Genomic DNA, 18,031 nt, shown 5'->3' on the forward strand with positions numbered 1-18,031 from the left:
GCGGTTGCTCAGTTTTTGGTTAGTTCTTATTTTTCGGCCAGACGCGAGGTTCTCTGAGGCCATTTCCCAGACAATGGAAACTTTCATTTGTCTTGAGGTTTTTACTTTTAAACCAGATCCAACGAAAGTACTTCAGGTTAAGTTAATGGGCTGGGCCTAATGGGTTAATGAGAACCAGCCGAGAGGGTAATTGGAAAACCAGTTTCAGATCTTAACGGCCGCTGATCAATAATAAGTTCAAGCTGGGCCTTAAAGAACCTAATCCCGGTGGACTTAGCAGGCTCTTACATAAACGTAAAGCGAAAAGGGTTAACCTTTAAAATTTACAATGTCCTAAGGTCGCTGTTTTTATGACAAGGGGACGGCGGCCCACAGAAATGAAAGCTGTGAAATAAACCCCAAAGAAAAGCCCAACCGAAGAAAAACAAATGGAGAAAAAGGATGGCTCGAAATGAAAATAAAACACAAACCGAAACAGAAACAGAAACAGAATCTGGCAGCCAGCGAGGAAAATGGAAATGGCAGGAAAATTCAAATCACAAACTCGGTATTTATTTGCGAAGCGTAAATGATTACCACTTAAAATGTGCTCGACTGCCACCTAAAAACCAATTGTTGGAAAAAGCACAACCAACTGAGTGGGTGTTGGGTTGTGGCTGTGGGTGGGCTGAAGGACACGGCAGCAGAAGGAGTAAAAGGACCAAAGGCAACATATGTTTTTTATGCCTGAGCTGTCTAAGTGGATACGGGCGGAACGAGTGCTCAGATGGAAAAAGATTGGGAGATGGTGGAAAATCCAGAGGGGGGGATGGGGCTCCTTGCTGGGCTGCGAGAAAACTGCGGGACAGCTGCCAGAGCTTGTTAGAACTCCCAAAGGGGGGAAAAATTCCCTGGCTGAGCGAAATATGGAATTCATTAAACGATTCGTTATATATAGAATAAATTGGATTGGAAAAGCAAATACCCTAAACAAAAGTGGACCAAAACTTGTTAAGCCAAGAAAGAAAGTGCTGTGTTTAATGTGTGATTTATCGGATTTAAGAACAAGCTGGGAAACTACTGGAACTTGAATATTTCGGGGTTTTAATGATTATGTGATAATTTTATATCAAAGAAGATATTATAAAATACGATTTCAGAAAAGAAATGGATTGGAAAAATCATATATGGACCCAACACCACAGAACTTACAAAGAGATAAACTAAGAAGGTCAACGTAACTTGGAAAATTTCTCAGATAGTTTAGCTTCCATAGAGTACTTTATAATTCGATCACCTAACAATATCGGTAACCATTTTATATATATATCCATTGTCGCTATTACTTCTTGTACACTTAAAGACTCCACGTGAACGAAAGAGAGAGTGACTATGCTGGGTAAGAGCAGAGAAATGGAGAAAGGAGAGCGGACTCACAGACAAAACAAATATGTTAATGTATCTTACACCCAGCGACACGTATTGGTTTCAGTCTGCAATCGTTAGATGGCATATATGAGTGAGTTATTCCAAAGGGGGGTGGCAGTTTTCCGAGCTTTCCGTTTGGGAGGGTGTGTCAGTTCGGGGGGCAACAACAAATGGGCGGCCTGTGCCGGCGTCGCCTTTTTCCTGCCTTTTTATGGTCGTCACGGACCGCCCGCAGGACGGAAAAAAGGATTCGCATTGGGGGCGACCAACCCACTTTGCTGCACGCCCTGCTCGCACATTATTTTGCCACTTCTTCAGCTGAATTTGAATTAGATTTGTGCAGCGTCTGGCGCGCGTCTTGGCATCGTGTAAAATAATATATTTATTTTTATTTGCCACACGCACACACACACACACAGAGACAGAAAGTCCAACCCCGGGACAAACACAAAAAGTGTTTTGTTTTCCTTTCAATTTGTATTTTTATTATTTTCATTTGTATTATTTTTGTGTGCTCATGAATAAAAAAGGAGTAGGAAGCGACAGCGATAGATGGCCCCAAAATTGTATGGCTTAGCCCTTTTGTGTGTTTGCCTTGGCCCCGAAGAAAAAGTTAACAAATTTTCGCATGAATATTTCGCCTTTTTGCTCCTCAAGGGTGACCAGAGGAGAGCTGCCAAGCAGCCAGGACGACCCTTCCCGAACCCATGTTCCGGGCAATGTTGACATTGTTTGCTGCTGACAGCCAAGTTTTGAGGAATTTGCTTTTAATGGACAGGCCAGACAACAACGAATTCAGAAACGAGACTTGAGACTTGAGACTGGAGAGTAGAGAGTGGAGAAACGGGCGTGAACTTGCCATTTAAATAAAGCGGCAGCAGCGGAAGTCTATTGATTTTCTTGACTTAAAGCCAGTGCCGGCTTTAATCAAAATATTTAGTTAAATGGCAGCAGGCTGACTGAATTACTGAATTACTTCATCAGCGGCTAACAAACTCTGGCTTGGCGGCGGTCTTCAAATGCCTGGATGGAATACAGTGGAACAGATCCGGAGCATTGGCGGCGGGTTCAAAGTTCTCGGAGGCGGCAACTTTCCAATTTTCACTGTGTTACCTAATTTTAATTGTCATGCCACCTGATGGCCATGATGTGGCATCAAACTCATTCTCAGCCTCCGCCGCTCTACCTGCTCTACGAAAAAAACATAGGCCTTCTTCTTTTGAGCCCAGTTCATTGTTTATTTTGCCTATTTCCTTGGTGACCTTTGTTGCATTGATTGAAACTACTTACGACCGGCGATTTCCTTCTACCGCTGACTGCGCTTTTGTGGTTTTGTCGCTTGTTTAGTTCCGATAATTCCCGGAATTTAATTGCCCTTTTCTTGTGTCAATTGTTGGGCCATTGGGCTAGCAACCAAAAGAAAGGTTGAGAAAAAAAACACAGCCCTGCCTTTGGCAAATGGCCAACAGAGTTTTTGTTTTGGTTTTACGGCCGATCAGCCAAAACAATGGCTCGGAAATTGCAAGAAATTATGGGAATATTGCATCTTTGGTAGCATTTCAGTTGCACTTTTTGTGGTCGTCGGTCGTCGGTGATTGTGATTCATGAGTTTGGCAACAATGAGCAGAGGAATCCCATTCTTGCCGCTCGTGTAAATCCACAAGGTAAACAAATTTCTTCAGCAGATGCAGCAAAGAGATTTAAAATCACATTGTGCAATGTTGCAATACATGAAGATGATAATAATTTGCAAGCCAAAGGTATTTCCTTGTTTGTTTTGGGTTTTTTAGCAATTAAAATGTTTTTGGTTTAATTTGGTATGAAATCTTACAGGAAATGTTAAAGAAAATGAAAAATAATAGATATATTTTACAAATGTAGTTTAAAAAGTTAAACTTTTATTCTGTTTTTTGGTACCAATCATTTTAACCAGATTTCACATTTAATGAAATTTCACGAAAAGGCAACTCTCCTTTTAGCCTAAGACCCTTTAAGGGCCATGTGTGTTTCGAAATCTGCTGCCTAATAGAGTTCCTGGGGCCAGGGTCATAAAGTGTCAAACATTTACTTTCGCTTCCAGCCATCGAAATGGCAGCCTTAACCCCCAAATGCCGATGCATGTTGGCAATGCGAGTCGTAAAACCTGGGCTAAGTTCAGTACCTTTTCTAGTTGTTTGCACCTTGCCTTGGCAGGGGTGTATAGATGTAGAGGGCCTACATATCAACACCCTGGAGACGAGGTCGGTTGCTATTAGCAGTACATTTCATACATTTTGTAGTGCACATAAAATGTGCTCCTTCTTACCCCCAACCCAAGCCCCTCTATATTGCTGTTTGTGTAAACTGTTGACAGACTGCGCCACAGACGCCAGGGGTTAAACAAAAGGGGTGGGGGGTGCTAAGCAAATGAGCTGCAGTCGTAAAAAAGACAATTGAGCTCATATATTCTACACGTTGGCCTGCGTTGACAGATCGTAAAAAGCCGTCAGCTGAAAACTCCACAACGCCTCGATGCCGAAGACTCCCACATAAATATTAAGATCCAAAGACCGAAAGGCATCGTAAAAAACGCCATCAGATACCAGAAACTAGAGAACCAAAAACAAAAAATAAAAAATAATACTACAAAAAAAGGGCGGAATAGGGCACCCAGAACGGCAAAGGAAAACCATGGCGATAATGAAGAAAAACCGAAATTGATTAATCTCATTAATAAAATGCCAACCTGCATGGTGCGTGCAATCAGCGGATCTACTTTTGAGTCTATCTCCCCTCTAAAGTTGAGACAATAAAAAACGCAATCGTAAAATATGAACAGAACTCTATGCAGTCTACGCTGCATATATAGGGTTAATGCATTTTATGGCCAAGCTTTTGGTTAATTTAGCCCATAAAGGGGGTTCAACTGTCACCGGGCATAAATTTCAATAAAAAACCAAAAACCCAAACAGAAACTCGGGCATAATTTTCATAATTTCTTGTTTTCCTTCTCCAGGCCGTTGTATGTTTTTTTATATTTTTATTACGCAATAGCTAATTAAAATTTCAATACTAAAATGTTTGCTCATTACGAGAAGTCTTATCAGTGCCTGCCCATCGCCATCATCATCATGAAAATCATCCAGCGGGCCTATTAAACTCAAACATTTCCTCAACTTTGACTCACAAATGAGGCTGTCTGAGTTAGGGGGTACATATATTGAGAGCCAGAGGCAGGTGGATTTTATCTCAGTGCATGGCCAAACAAATGCCTTGTTTCTCAGCATGTTTAACTTAAATAAATAAGCGAATATAATGCACATTATACTAAATTAGATATGTGCGAAGATAGCAGGCCAACAAAACTGCTTCATTTGCCGATCAAGGTGAAGTGATTTAATTAATTGCAGCTGCCCTGTAAGCCAAATCAGTCGGAATAGCCCGGTATTATGCGGGTCTAAGATATCACAGCCGATATAAGACATTCCATCGCAGAGAGTTGGGGAATATTAATTGTTCCACATTGTTCCGGGGCTGCAGTCAAGGTCCGTAGAAAACGAAAGACAATTTGATAGAAAGTGAAGGGAATTAAAGTCAGAGATGGTGATTAATATATAAGATTAATACATAAGACAATGTTTATTAATAAAATATGTTTAATATGGGGGCATCTTCAAGCTGAGCTTGCAGTTTCTAAGAAATTTGTAAGTAATTTAAAGGATTAATTGATGCTGCGACCAAATACTAATAATTTTAAGTTTAAGTAAGAGAAACTTCACACCTAATACTCTTTCTGCTCAGAAATAATATATATAAAATATACATAAAGTAAAGAAAACATCCTCTAACATACAAATTCCCAACCCCAAAATTTATGGACTAAAAACCATCATCAATATTTTCAGTTAAGGAGAAAATCACAGATAAGAAATCATTATTCCCGGGTCATAAAAACTTGAGTCGTTTCCTTTTCCACTTCACCCCACATAAAAACCAATAAAATTTCCCACTTAACTGCATTTATATTTAGTATTTAAACTTTCCAAGCCTCAGCCGACAAAGCCATTTTCATTAGCTTAGTTAACCTCTATTATTAGACCCGGCAAAAAGCTATGGCAAAAGCAAAACCAATGACCCAAACCGCAGACATGTAAGCTCATCTTTGCCATTAAGAGCCCATAACCCATCGCCTGTATATGAGCAATGGATATATATATATAGATATAGCTGGCATATCAATCAATGGTCAAGTCGGTTCGCTTGTTTGGCCCCTAGATGCTTATCGGCCACTTAATAAATTTCTCTGTGGGGGAGTCTCCAGATTCATCTTCATCTTCAGCCGAAGCCCAATACCAATCCCAATCCGATGATGAAGCTGCTGGAGATGGCATTTGATTTTAAACGGTTTGGCTACGCGTGCTGATTTTATAACTTGGCTGGACATATCATTTTTTATGAAATCAAAAACCGAGGGCCCAGCGATTTTGGGCAAGTTAATTTGTTGCTTGACTTGAGTCTTGATAAGATCTCCCCAAAACCCAAAACTAGTTTCTCTGTCGGATTTGTCATATCACTCATTCGATTTGATGCTGGCCATAGTTTTGTCCAATGATTTTGACAGGCCTCGATAGCAAGTTCTCGAAAAGAGCCACACGGTGTTAGTGTGTGTGTTATGCCATCGGCAATCCATGCTCCACTTTTTATGAGGCCCATAAAGTTACTTCAGACGCGCCATATAAACATTTATGGCCTTTATTTAAATAAAAATAAGCATAGTTAAACATTTTGGGCTAGAAAATAGGATTTGTGGCACGGCGCATGCAAAATTAGCTCCGGGCCAAGCTCTCCGCTTATAAAAACTAATTATGTGGTTATGGGTTTATGCATTTTTAATACAAACAAACACAAAGTCAGGTTAGGCGGGGTTGTGGCGTTTAAGTTGTGGCGCATAAAATGTTTGATTAGACGGGACACGTTTTGTTTCGACCATAAACCGTTTTATCGTTTAATAAAATGTATTAATAAATACCTGCCGATGAACATAACGGGGCATTGGAGGGGCTCTCAATGGAAATCGAATCAAAGTTTTATAATACCAAAGCACGCAGTTTCCCATCTCGGAGAACTTTGAGCCCCCTCCTCGCCCAAACAAAAATCCAGAAAAAAAGAGGAGTAAAAGGGTTGAGTTTCGGCAAGTTAACACTTTATAAAGTGCAGCCCTTAGGGCTGGGACAAACAACATCAAAAAAAATCCAACAAAAAATACAAAATAAAAAAAGTGCAGAAGAAAAAGTTTCTGTACATGTAAATAGGCTGGATGGCCCCGAAATTTGAGTAAGCAAAGTAAATGAAGTAGAAACGAGCTGAGTAACAGTAGAAGGAGGCCAGGAACACTGAGGAACTGCCCGAAAATGTTAATTACTTCCTTGTTTATTTAAACTGAAGGAGACGGAAAGAGAGAGGGTTATATTCGGCGAAAGAGACGGGCCTACTGCACGTGTGTACTCAAGAACTCTACTCTACTACTCGTATTTGTGTATTTTGAGAACGCCTCCGGCAGAAAGAACTAGGATAATGAGCTGCAGTCTCGGATAATCATCTGGGGCCATGGGATTATCTTTCAAGATCAGATACGCTTTTAGCATTTAAATCAGATTTTTTTAGGTATTTTCCTTTGGGTGTTCTCTGCTATAAAGTATTCTTAGTGATTATACTTATTTTTAGATATTTATCTTAGATAATAAATGTAAATTTTGAGGTATTTTCTATACTTTTTCCCTCCAGCTCATACATCATTTCAGATTTTTTATTACCAGTTTTGAGTGCCTAATTTACCAATCTAAAAGCCATTTTACTACCTTTGACTGTCATAACACTAAACTGTTTTTTGAATACATTTGCCTAAAATAAACTTTAAAAACTTGAATTATACTCTTAGTATAAGAATCGTGAATAATTTCCTTTACTAAACACAGTCCATAACTTGGCACTTCATTTTAATGGCGATTAGTTAAATTAAGCACAGAATATTATTCCCCGTGCGTTTCTCAGGGTCCTAATTCCTTTTTTACCATTGCTTTATAGTGGTGATTAAATAATACTCCCTCAGCGAGTACCTCGTAATCCCATCATTATTATCCTTGGCCCGAACTAAGCCTCCTCCAGCCGCTCGTGTTGATTGCAGTCGATTACAAAGCACTTGAGTGTAACTCTCCAGAGCGTTTACTCGTCTCGTCTCCTTGCCATTCAGTTCAGTTTACCCTTTTGTCAGAGAGGCATGAGGACATGGCGAGGCGTACATGGGTCCATCATTAAACTTTAGCTAAAGTCAAACAGAATTAAGAAAGCTGTGCTATCTTCGAGTGCTCTGGGCCACTTGGAACTAAGTAAAGCGAATTAAAAAGCACACGCTCAAGTTGCCAACGCACAGTGGCAGTCTAGGAAAAGTAGGAAAATCAGGAAAAGTAGGAAATGCAGGATAACCGGGAAAGGCGGCTCCGATAGACATGTAAATGGAAGGAAGGAAGGCGTGTAGTGGAATATTCAGGGCAAGGATGGCCCGGACTAGAAACTAGAGCAACAGAGGCAGTGGACACAGAGCGTGTGTGTGCGGTCAGTGGTAAAGATTATCGATCGGTGATTTTTTTCAATTGAATTGTCTTCAATCTTATTGGTCGTGACCAAGTCGTTGCTTTTTATGCCCTCATCCATGGCCAGTGTCGTCCTTTGGCTTTGCTTTGTTTGCGATTTTCCTCTTGCTATCCTTCTGCCTTGCTTTCCTGCTGCAACTCAATGGAGGAGAGCTCCTTCGGCACTTGCTCACGAAATTTAATAAGCACAGGACATGTTCGGTATCGTTGCGTGCAAGGCGTCCATCAGCCAAAAGGCAGTTGGCTCATTAAACCGGTTTTTCCAGCTCGACTTTCCCTCCCAACGAAGCTCTGACTTTAAAGCTTTTCGGCCGCCCACCAGAGTTATTGATTTTTTGCCCTCTGAGCAAGATAAATAGTTCTAGGGAAAGTGTCTCATAACGAGGGCTCCTTTGAGACACTTGGAAAATCCTCGACTAAATCCAAACACCGAGTCGCATGGATAAAAGGGGTAAAAACAATTAAAAAAACAGGTAACCCTCACCTAAATGTGGGGCATAATTTGTAAATTGTTTGAACCCACGCCAGGGCAGGCAATATGGGCCAGAAACAACAAGAACAGAGGAGTCACAAGTGTTACAGTTTTTTATTGTTGTATTGCGGAAAAGACAACAAACAGAAATTAAAACACATGTGCACAGGACTCGGGACACGGGACAAAGGACACCATACACAGGCAAACAAACCAAACAACACATGCAAAATACATACACAGCGAGTGTGACTCCTTTGGGGTATTTTCTTTTCGGTGGAGTAAATGAACCCAGCAAGCCAAAACAAATAATTACGCCCCAGAAAAAGCAACAACAATGGAGCAGGAGAACCCATCCCAGAATAAAGCATAAATGTCGTCTGCTGTCCTTTTAGTCCTTTCCGTCCTGAAATTTCCCCTCCTTCTGTAGGGAAACCTCCACCAAGCTGAATAAATGCTGACAATGGACGTGAAATTATGACAAACTCACATGTACTGGTACTTGTTTATACACACACACATATATATATATGCATGTATATGTTTAAGGATATGTAAGGATATATCTTCGTACAGCTGCTGGAGCAATTCATTTGGCTGGCACTTGTGACATTTGCGTTCTGGCCGCATTATAGAGCTTATTATAAGCGCAGGCAAAAAGTTTCCTTTTTTCCGCCCATAGAAGAAGGTTAATTATGTTGCCCAGAGCCAGGACCTCAGCAGGATGAGGTGTAACTTGGTTGCCAAGGCTTCGCTTTACTCGTATATTGGAACCAATTGGGCCTGTAATTCATCTTAATTTTCCCAACAATTTCGCCATCGTGTCATAATACAAACATTGCTCAATCTGGACATAAATATAATTAAAAGTGACTTACGGCTGTTTTTTCATTCGAAACAATGTATGAGCCCAAAGCCCACGTGAAAACTTCAATCACTGTCTGGCCCAAATTGATTTTCCCCGAAGTAAAAGTAAGCAAAGATATAAAAACCGAAAACCGAAATAAAAGCCAGGAGACACTTTGATTTGCAAGCTGTCAGAATGAACTTATCACCTTGGCGTCGTTGTTTATCAGCTAGAAAATGAAAACTGCCGACTATATATAATATATATATACATATATATATAAAAAAAAAAAAGAAAAGCCTGACCAAGCATTTCGTTTCAATTTTCCCGCTGCTCGCACAGATTTATTTGCCTATTTCTGTGCGCTCTACCGACGAAAACGTGACGAAAAGCGTTTTCCCAGTTCAGTTTTCCTCCCACACAAAAATATATATATATATACACATAACAGACTAGGAAAAGCGCCTGAATATCTGACATTGAGGAAATCTGAATGACTGGCCCACATTTGACACTGCAAACTTTTGCCAGGCCAAGGCAAATATTTTGCTGGACCTTTTTTATTACATTTAAATAATTTGATTGCAAGTGTAGGGTCCGAGGCATTTAAACTTGCCCCTGAGAACTGGGCCCTTTATCGGGAAAACAGTTTTCAATTCAATTTAATTCACTTTGGGCCTTCACTCTCTGAGTGAGACTGTGTGTGTGTGTGTGTGTATGTAGGCGTCTGATACTTTTTTATTTAATTTTTTTCTGCACTCTCTCTTTTTATTTCTTACAGCATAAAAATTTATTATCATAATAAGCGAGCAAAGGCCGATGAATCCGATATATATATATATATTCCCCCTCTATCATATATGTATGGAAGTAAGCCGGCAGCAACCCTCCTCGCTGTTTTTTACGACTGTTTTGTTTTTGTTTCTGTTTTGATGGAAATTCGATATTTGCAACACGTATTGAATTTTGATCAGGCAATATGAAATATCTTTTTACCAGGCCTTAGCCTGGCCTTAGCTTCCTCTCAGCTCGACTAGAGCATTGATTTAAAGGGCAGCAGGCTATTGATTTTCCGGAAAATGCCCCAGAAAGCAGTGGGGCTAAGCCCTCCCCGGAGAGAATGCCACTCGACAGCAGATGCGTATCTGCAAACAATTAAGAAATTGTTAAATTAAATTTCCCAAAAATTCCTCAGCTCAGGGCTTCCGTTTCTTGCCACCACCCTGCAACTAACTGTAGCATCTAGATACACGAGTGTGGCATTGTTTCTTTGCTGTTTTGTAATTCTATTAGTTACAAGTTCTGCAGTGTGAAAAGGTTTTACCCTGGCAGCCAGCAACACCACCACCTCAAATGAAAGCAAATTAAAAAACTTTGCAATTGCAGTTGGCGTTGCCAATGGGTAGAGGGGTCTGGGACACCCCTTAGCTGTCTTTTTGAATCGCTTGCCCCTTTTTTTTATCTCTGCTTTTCCATGGAATGTGTGTTTGGCAATCGAAATCGAGTGTAGCTGATATGTGGGAAATCGAGATGGGGATAGAGGAGCGTTCCTCGATTTGTTTCACCACTATTTACATCTGGAGCCTGCCAACTCTTGAGCTCGACTTGGCCAAAAGCGTCATAGAAATCCACTCCAGACGCGCGTATAATGCTCGACTAGGTACGAGTGTGTTTCTGTTACCCTTCAAATGGAAACAGCCATCATTTAACCGCCAGACAGATAGACATGGAGTTTGGGATGCTGGGAGACTGGGCTCGGAGGCGCTATATGATGGACCGAAATGTATGGTAAAAAGGGGGGTGATTTGTATGGTACTTGCCGCGCTGTATGTCGGTTTATATATACTCCATAGAAAGGCCAGCGAGAAAAAAACAAAACAAAAATGATTTATCACTCTGGCGGCTTGTATCTGAGCTACGTTTGTCCGTTGACTTTGACGGGCCGCCGTTGCCGCCGACCCCTACTCCTAACCCTCCGCATTGGACGCCCCTGACAATGCGTGAGGATTACAAAACAGCAACTCATGTGCATGATGAATTAAATTAGCAAAAAGCAAAAGGCAAAAAGCCAGCTGGAAATGGAAGAGCAATCCCACAGACCATTATCGACACAGTTTTTGGTTTTGTTTTAAAAAAGTTGTTCATTTCATTTGCATTGTTCGCTGGCGAAACAGAAAAATATCTTTGTTTGTCGTAATCGTACATAGATTTTTAGATGTATATATATATATATATATAGTATATAAATAGTTGTATTCACAAAATTGAATTATCCATAGGTTATACAATTATCGTAGAACTAAACTTAGAACTTAGACTCATCGTATATTACAAAATGATAAAAATAAATAACAGTTTTGGGCTTTCATACTGGTACAAGTGTCTTATGTAAGGGATATATCCTTCTTTTCTTAATCCCAATTAATATTTTTAAATCTCAATAGTTTCGAACTGATTTTTGCTTAATTAATGACGAGTAGGCGAGTGTGTGTGCTGAAATAAATGCTCTCTGTTCGTACGTTCTATAGGCAGTTGTTAAACATTTACTCGTATAATATATGCGTAGATTTATACGTACGTACTTAGCGGGCAAACATACAAATATGTATATATATAAAGTGTACATCATACATAGTAGGTCTTTAATATCAGTAGTTTTGCTTTACTTTACACAGTCACGTACATGCAGACACGCACATTGATATATCCATATATATATACTCGAACTATATATATAATTAGCTATGCATATTGTGTATGCGCCGCGCCAGTTTGCGAAACTTTTATTACAATTATCGTTTAGTTTTGGTAAGCGTAAGTGTTTAAAATGAGCTTTTCTGCTTTCTGCTTTCTGGTTTCGGCTTTTGTTTACTTAACCGCCCCATCTACATACCATCTGCATACTATTATTATTAATATTATTATTATGTTGTAGTTATTAGCCAAAGGGAATCTTCCCTGGCTGTCGGTTTGCTAGCTAATTATTTATGCTTTTTACATACAGATTACTTGACAAATGCATTTATCGATTTTACGGCTGTGGCATACAATTTACATGTGTACTTGAATGTGATTATTGAATTATCCCCATACGGTTACAAATTTGTATCTGTATCTATATAAAGGTGTATCTCTGTATCTGTATCTGTGTTATATATCTATCTGTTTGGGCAGTAAATACGGTATTGAGAGCTATTTACAAATGGATGCAGTAGATGCAGTAGACACTGGAGATGCAGGGCAGCTAGTCCGGATTAATGGCAATTACCAAGTCAATTATTGAACAATCAATTTTCGGGGCACACTAAGACTCTCTCTCTCTCTCTCTCTCTCTCTGAGGATGCAAATGCAGTCATAAGCTGGCTTTACTAACCCAACTCCATTCCAACTTTATGGTAGAGGTTCCAGAGTCCAACTGATTAAAACCATATTAAAAAGTTATCACAAATTCCCCCCTCGGGCAATTCTCGGCTAAGCAAATGCCAGATGAAGACCGAAAGTTCGTGCTCATGTGAGGGAGAAAACTAAGTTTGCTGTGGTAAAGTTTTGAAACTTTGAAATGGCATTGTGTGTTGTAAGTAACATCCCCCTGCCTTCTGCCCTCCTCACTTTCCCCTTGGCTATACACACACTCTCTTGACATGACCCAGGCCCTTCTCAACTGCATCTGTATCTTGTATCTCGTATCTTTAGGTTTGTTTAGTGCATCTAAAATGACTTTACACTGGATAAACAAAATAATGTACGTTAAAATCTGGCTGGCTGCCTGGCTGCCTGGCTGGCTAGTTTCTACTTCCGCATCTCTTTTGTTTGCCTCCCCCTTACGCTTCCCTTCCCTTCGCTTAGCTTAACTCGCACATATATTTTAGTAATTAAAATTATGCACAGGAACCAGTCCCTAAAGAAATCACTGTCACTCTCCCAGAAAGCGGTTGGGCTTGCCCCCCTTACACCAGATACGCCTGGACATGAGGTCCTTGTTGTTGTCCGGCTACGGCTGTCGGATTTTGTAGCTGTTGCTGCTGCTGCTGTTGTTGTTGTTGTTGTTGCTGGGCGGATTGGGCCGCCTTGGAGCCCAGGGTCCCGGCCTGAGCCTGCTGATGATGCAGCTGCTCCCGCTTGGGCCGCCAGGTCTGGGCCCTCTGTGCCGCCTCCATGCCAAGACCACCGGCTGGCATCATCAGCATGTGCTGCTCGTTATCCAGGGTCGAGTAGTCGGAGTCGATGCTGGAGTATATGTGCTCCGAGGGTGGACGCATCCCATGGTGCTGGTAGTACTGGGCGTGCAGGTGATGGTTCCCACCGGATCCTGATCCCTGCTGTTCTCCACGCCGCTGTGGCCTGGGACTGGGCGTAGCCGTAGTGGCCGTAGAGTAATTCTGCTCTGCCGGAACAGAGGCATTAACTGCTACGACCTGTGGCACAGGACCAACTCCAATTCCGTCCGCCGGACCGCAGTAGGCAGGTGGTGGAGCCTGGCGGTAGAGCAGTCCAGGACTAGCCGGCTGCTTCACCCGCTCGTGGTTGTGATGGTCCAACTCGAGGGTGTAGTTGTTGCCTCGGAATGTGGGATAGTCCACGGGCAGGGCGTAACGCAGCTTCTCCCAGAAGTGGCGATCCGAGCGGCGAATCCGGTGAACAGCTGATGTCTTCAGATAGGGCAGCAGTTCAATATCGCTCTCCGCCTCGAAAGCCACCTCAGGCTCCTCGATGATCACCAGCTTCTGAGGTCTTCCACGTAGGGCATCATGAACGGAGCGGCGAAGTTCACAGCGGGCCCACTCCGTCTGCAGGAAGTTGCGGGTTAGAAGGATGACCACTCGACGGGAGACCCTCGTGGCCTCAAGTAGTTGATAGTGGGTGGCATCATGAGCCAGATCCCTATGCTGCAGACAGACCCTCAGTGGAGGTCTTCCAGTTTCCAGCTGGGCCGCCAAGTGCTGGCACACGAACTCCGAATCCTTGGCGGAGTGGAGGAGCACTGCGTCGTACAGCTTCTCGGACTCCTCGCAACGTGGTCCAAATACCCGGACGCCGTAATGAGCAAACAGCCAGATCCTCAGGGATTCCCGGAAGGCAAATACCATGGCAATGACCACGATCAGGAAGACAAGAGCCAGTGCAGCAGCCACCAGGGGAATATAGGATTCTGGGATGCCATGCTGCAGCATAGAGCCACCGGAGTAGTAATCGGTGCAGGCAGCTCCGGTGGCATTGAAGTCCAGCTCCCTCTTCTCGAGGGCTCCAGCATTCAAGGTGCTATCCTCCAGAGCGGAGCCACCAGCCCCCGAGCTGGCTGCCATGCAGTAGATATCCTGGGCATCCTGGACAATCAGGGCATTATCCGCCACATAGGCAGTGAGGGCCTGCAGAAACTGGCACCTGCAGCTCCATTGGTTCCTGCCCAGACTGATGGAACGCAACCTCGTGCCAAAGTGGGTGGCGTGCATCTGCCAAATGGGCAGAGTCACCAAGCGATTGCCATCGATGCGGATGAGCTCCAGGGCAGCCAAGGGAGCCAGGGTGGCATTCTCAATGGTAGTCAGTTGGTTATTCTGCAGATACAGCTCCCTCAAGGAGGAAAGCTGCTCGAATTCGTAGCCATGAAGAGTGCGCAACTTGTTGTCGGCCAAATGGAGCAACTGCAGCGAGGCCAGGCTGGCGAAGGTGCGATTCTGGATGGAAGCCACCTGACTACCATTCACATAAAGAGCTCGCAAATTCTTGCGTCCGATAAATGCATGATTCGCCAGCACTGGGAAAATATTTCCGTCCAGATAGACCACACTCGAATCCATGGGAACGCGACGTGGCAGCTCCGTGGTCTGCTTGCCACCGCAGTCGACCACATTGGTGGACCAGATCTGGTCATGGTAGCAGGTGCAGTTATTCGGGCACGTCATCTCACAGTCACAGGCATCGAAATCACAGCAATGACACAAAGCGAAGCAGTGGGAGTCGTAGCTACAGAGGAAGTCCTGCGGACGCAGACCACTCAATGGACGAACTGCAGCACCGCGGGCATGTGGCATCACGCACTCAATGTTGGCCATATCCATCACACGAGGATGCTGCCTGGTGGTCAGATTGTTAATCCTCTGCAGCCAGTCCATGGTGCAGTCGCACTCGAAGGGATTACCACCCAAGTAGAACTCCGGCAATGGTTTCGGAGCCACCACTGGAGCCACTCGCAATTGTTGCAACTGCAGTTTACTCAGCTGATTGGCATAGAGATCCACTCGGGCCAGATTTGCCTTGTCCACAAAGGCATTCGGCTGCACATTTCCAATGAGATTGTTGTTGATGAAGAGCAGCTCTATTGTGTTCGGAATCGACATGGGTCCAATTTCCGTTATGCGATTGTGCGAGGCATCCAGAGTCTTTACACGGATCTCCTCCTGCAGCTTGTAGTAGTTGCCCAGAGCCTCGATATAATTTCCATGGATATCCAGCCACTTCAAGTTCGATGGAATGAAGGCATAATCAAACCACACCAAGTGATTCTCGGATAGATTTAACCACAGCAGAGAAACGAGTGTGGCGAAAACTCCATTTATATCCGATAGGAAGTTCCTGTCCAGACGAATCGCCTCCAGCTCGTAGTTCTTGTCGAAGGAGCCACGCTCGATGCTCTGAATGCGGTTCTTGGCCAAGTTCAGTACACTCAGACGTGGCAGATCCTGGAACATGCCCACAGTTATGTTGCCAATCTGATTGTCTATCAACCGCAGACCAGTCAGCTGGTGAAGATTCTTGAAACTTTGGTTGTCGAACGTCCGGATTTGATTCTCGCCCAAGTCGAGGGTGCGCAGCATGGCCAAGTCCTGCAGAGCACGCGGTACCTCATTCAGTTGGTTGGAACTCAGATCCAGTTCCTTCAAGTCCGAGCAGTTCTTGAACACAGCTGCCTCCACAACGCTAATGAGATTATTGTTCAGCGTTAGCTTAGACAGCACATACAGTCCATTGAAAAGTTTGTCATCCAACGTGTGCAGACGATTCTCGGCGAGATTGAGGGTATGCAGGTTGTACAGCGGCAAGAAGGCATTGTCCTCGATGTGGCCAATGGAGTTGTTGCGCAGATTCAGGATCTGGAGGAAGTACAGCTCCTTGAAGGTGCGATAATCAATGCGAGTCAAAGCATTATGGGCCAGATTCAGCACTATGAGACGGATCAGGCCAGCAAAGGTGGTGTTATCCACATGGTTGGAGGTCAGCTGGTTACCCGACAAATCCACTATCAAAAGTTGCTCCAGTCGATGAAACAGTCCCTTGGGAAGCTCGTAGAGCTCATTTTGCTGCAGGTGGATCTCTCGCAGTTCCTTGGAGCCAGCAAAAAGACCTTCAGGCAGGGTCTCCAGGTGGTTATTACTCAGATTGACTATCCGCAGAGAAGCCAAACCGGCTAGGGCTTCGCCAGACAGCTCGGAGAGATTATTATGGGCCAGATTAAGGTGTTGCAACCTGCGCAGCCGGGAAATTCCCCAGCTTTCGCTCACGGATCTCAACTCATTGTGACTGGCATCCAGGACCTGGAGCTCACTGCCAGCACTTCCGGAACCCGCTCCGCAGTTCATGTCCGCAAAGCCCAACTGCTCGGCAGTTCGGATGCGGTTGCGGGTGAGATTGAGCACCTGGAGATTACCCACCGGACAGAGGAAGCCAGCGGGCAGCTGTCGCAGATTGTTGTCGCCCAGATCCAGATCGGTGAGTTGCTTCAGGCCGCCCAGGGAGTCGGGGAAGAGCTCCAGGGCTCGTGTTGGACCCCATTCACTGTTATGGGTGCTCAAACGCAGCGATTTCAGAGTGGCCAAGCCCTCGAAGGCATTGTTGGGCAGCTGCAGGAGCTTGCACGAGTCCAGACGCAGTGCCTCTAGGGTCTGCAATCTGGCAAACACGGCCACTGGCAGCGAGGACTCGAAGAGGTAGAGCTCGCTGCACTGGATGGTCAGCTGGCTACTGCCATCGGCACCCTGGAGATCCAGGCCCGGCTGTCGTTCAATCAGACGCAGGGCGCAGTGCACCAAACTGGTGCCGTTGTAGGACCAGGAACACTGATTGGCCGGTCCACTGTGCTGTGATGGGGCATTGGCCGGAACTGGCGAGGAAGCCGGCACATTGGACAGCAGCGAGGAGTAGTCGCCGGATAGCGATACCGTTGCCGCGGCTCCTGTTCCGGCGCCCAACATGGCACTGGCACTCGATTCGCTCTCCTTGGGCGCCAAAGCGGCTTCAACTCCAAAGGTTAAAGATGAAGTCCAGGATAACCCGAGCAGGAGCAGCAGTATTGCCGCCATGATTGGGTTTTGTGTGTGTTTGGGAGGGGACTTAGGGTATCTGTATCTCGCAGATACTCCAAAAGGGTGTAGTTTTCGTTATATTTTTCGTAGATTTCTCACTCTTGTTCACTGCGAATTGACATTTTTCCTAGCCACTGTTTCACTAAGCGCACATTTTTGTATATTTTAGCACGGCTCTCGTTTAAGCGCTTTCGTATATCAATTTCTCTTTCACTTGTCCAGACTGGCTCTGTTTCTCTTCTTTTGTATATTTCTCTAAGATACTTCTGTTGGTTAACTCTGCGTTTTTCGATTTGAATTGTGCGTGGCCCACACGTCCGAACCGTCCGGCACTCGCACTCGAACTGTTTTCAGGTTTGTCACACACTGACGGTTG

General features: G+C 44.0%; 2 protein-coding genes across 2 annotated transcripts; one reads left to right on the top strand and one right to left on the bottom strand.

Moving 5' to 3' along the window:
• The first annotated feature begins 441 nt into the window (after positions 1-441).
• LOC108108878 lies at positions 442-1,353 on the top strand. The gene is made up of 2 exons (XM_017217096.1): positions 442-715; positions 1,343-1,353. Exons 1-2 carry the CDS (start codon positions 442-444, stop codon positions 1,351-1,353), a joined length of 285 nt encoding a protein of 94 aa, XP_017072585.1.
• Positions 1,354-12,360: 11,007 nt separating this feature from the next.
• Positions 12,361-18,031, bottom strand: LOC108109170 (toll-like receptor 7). Its single transcript, XM_017217594.2, has one exon. It carries the CDS (start codon positions 17,650-17,652, stop codon positions 13,303-13,305), a length of 4,350 nt encoding a protein of 1,449 aa, XP_017073083.2. The 5' UTR covers positions 17,653-18,031; the 3' UTR covers positions 12,361-13,302.

This window comes from Drosophila eugracilis, unplaced genomic scaffold (genome assembly GCF_018153835.1).
Source record: "Drosophila eugracilis isolate 14026-0451.02 unplaced genomic scaffold, ASM1815383v1 contig_1765, whole genome shotgun sequence".
Lineage (NCBI taxonomy): Eukaryota > Metazoa > Arthropoda > Insecta > Diptera > Drosophilidae > Drosophila > Drosophila eugracilis.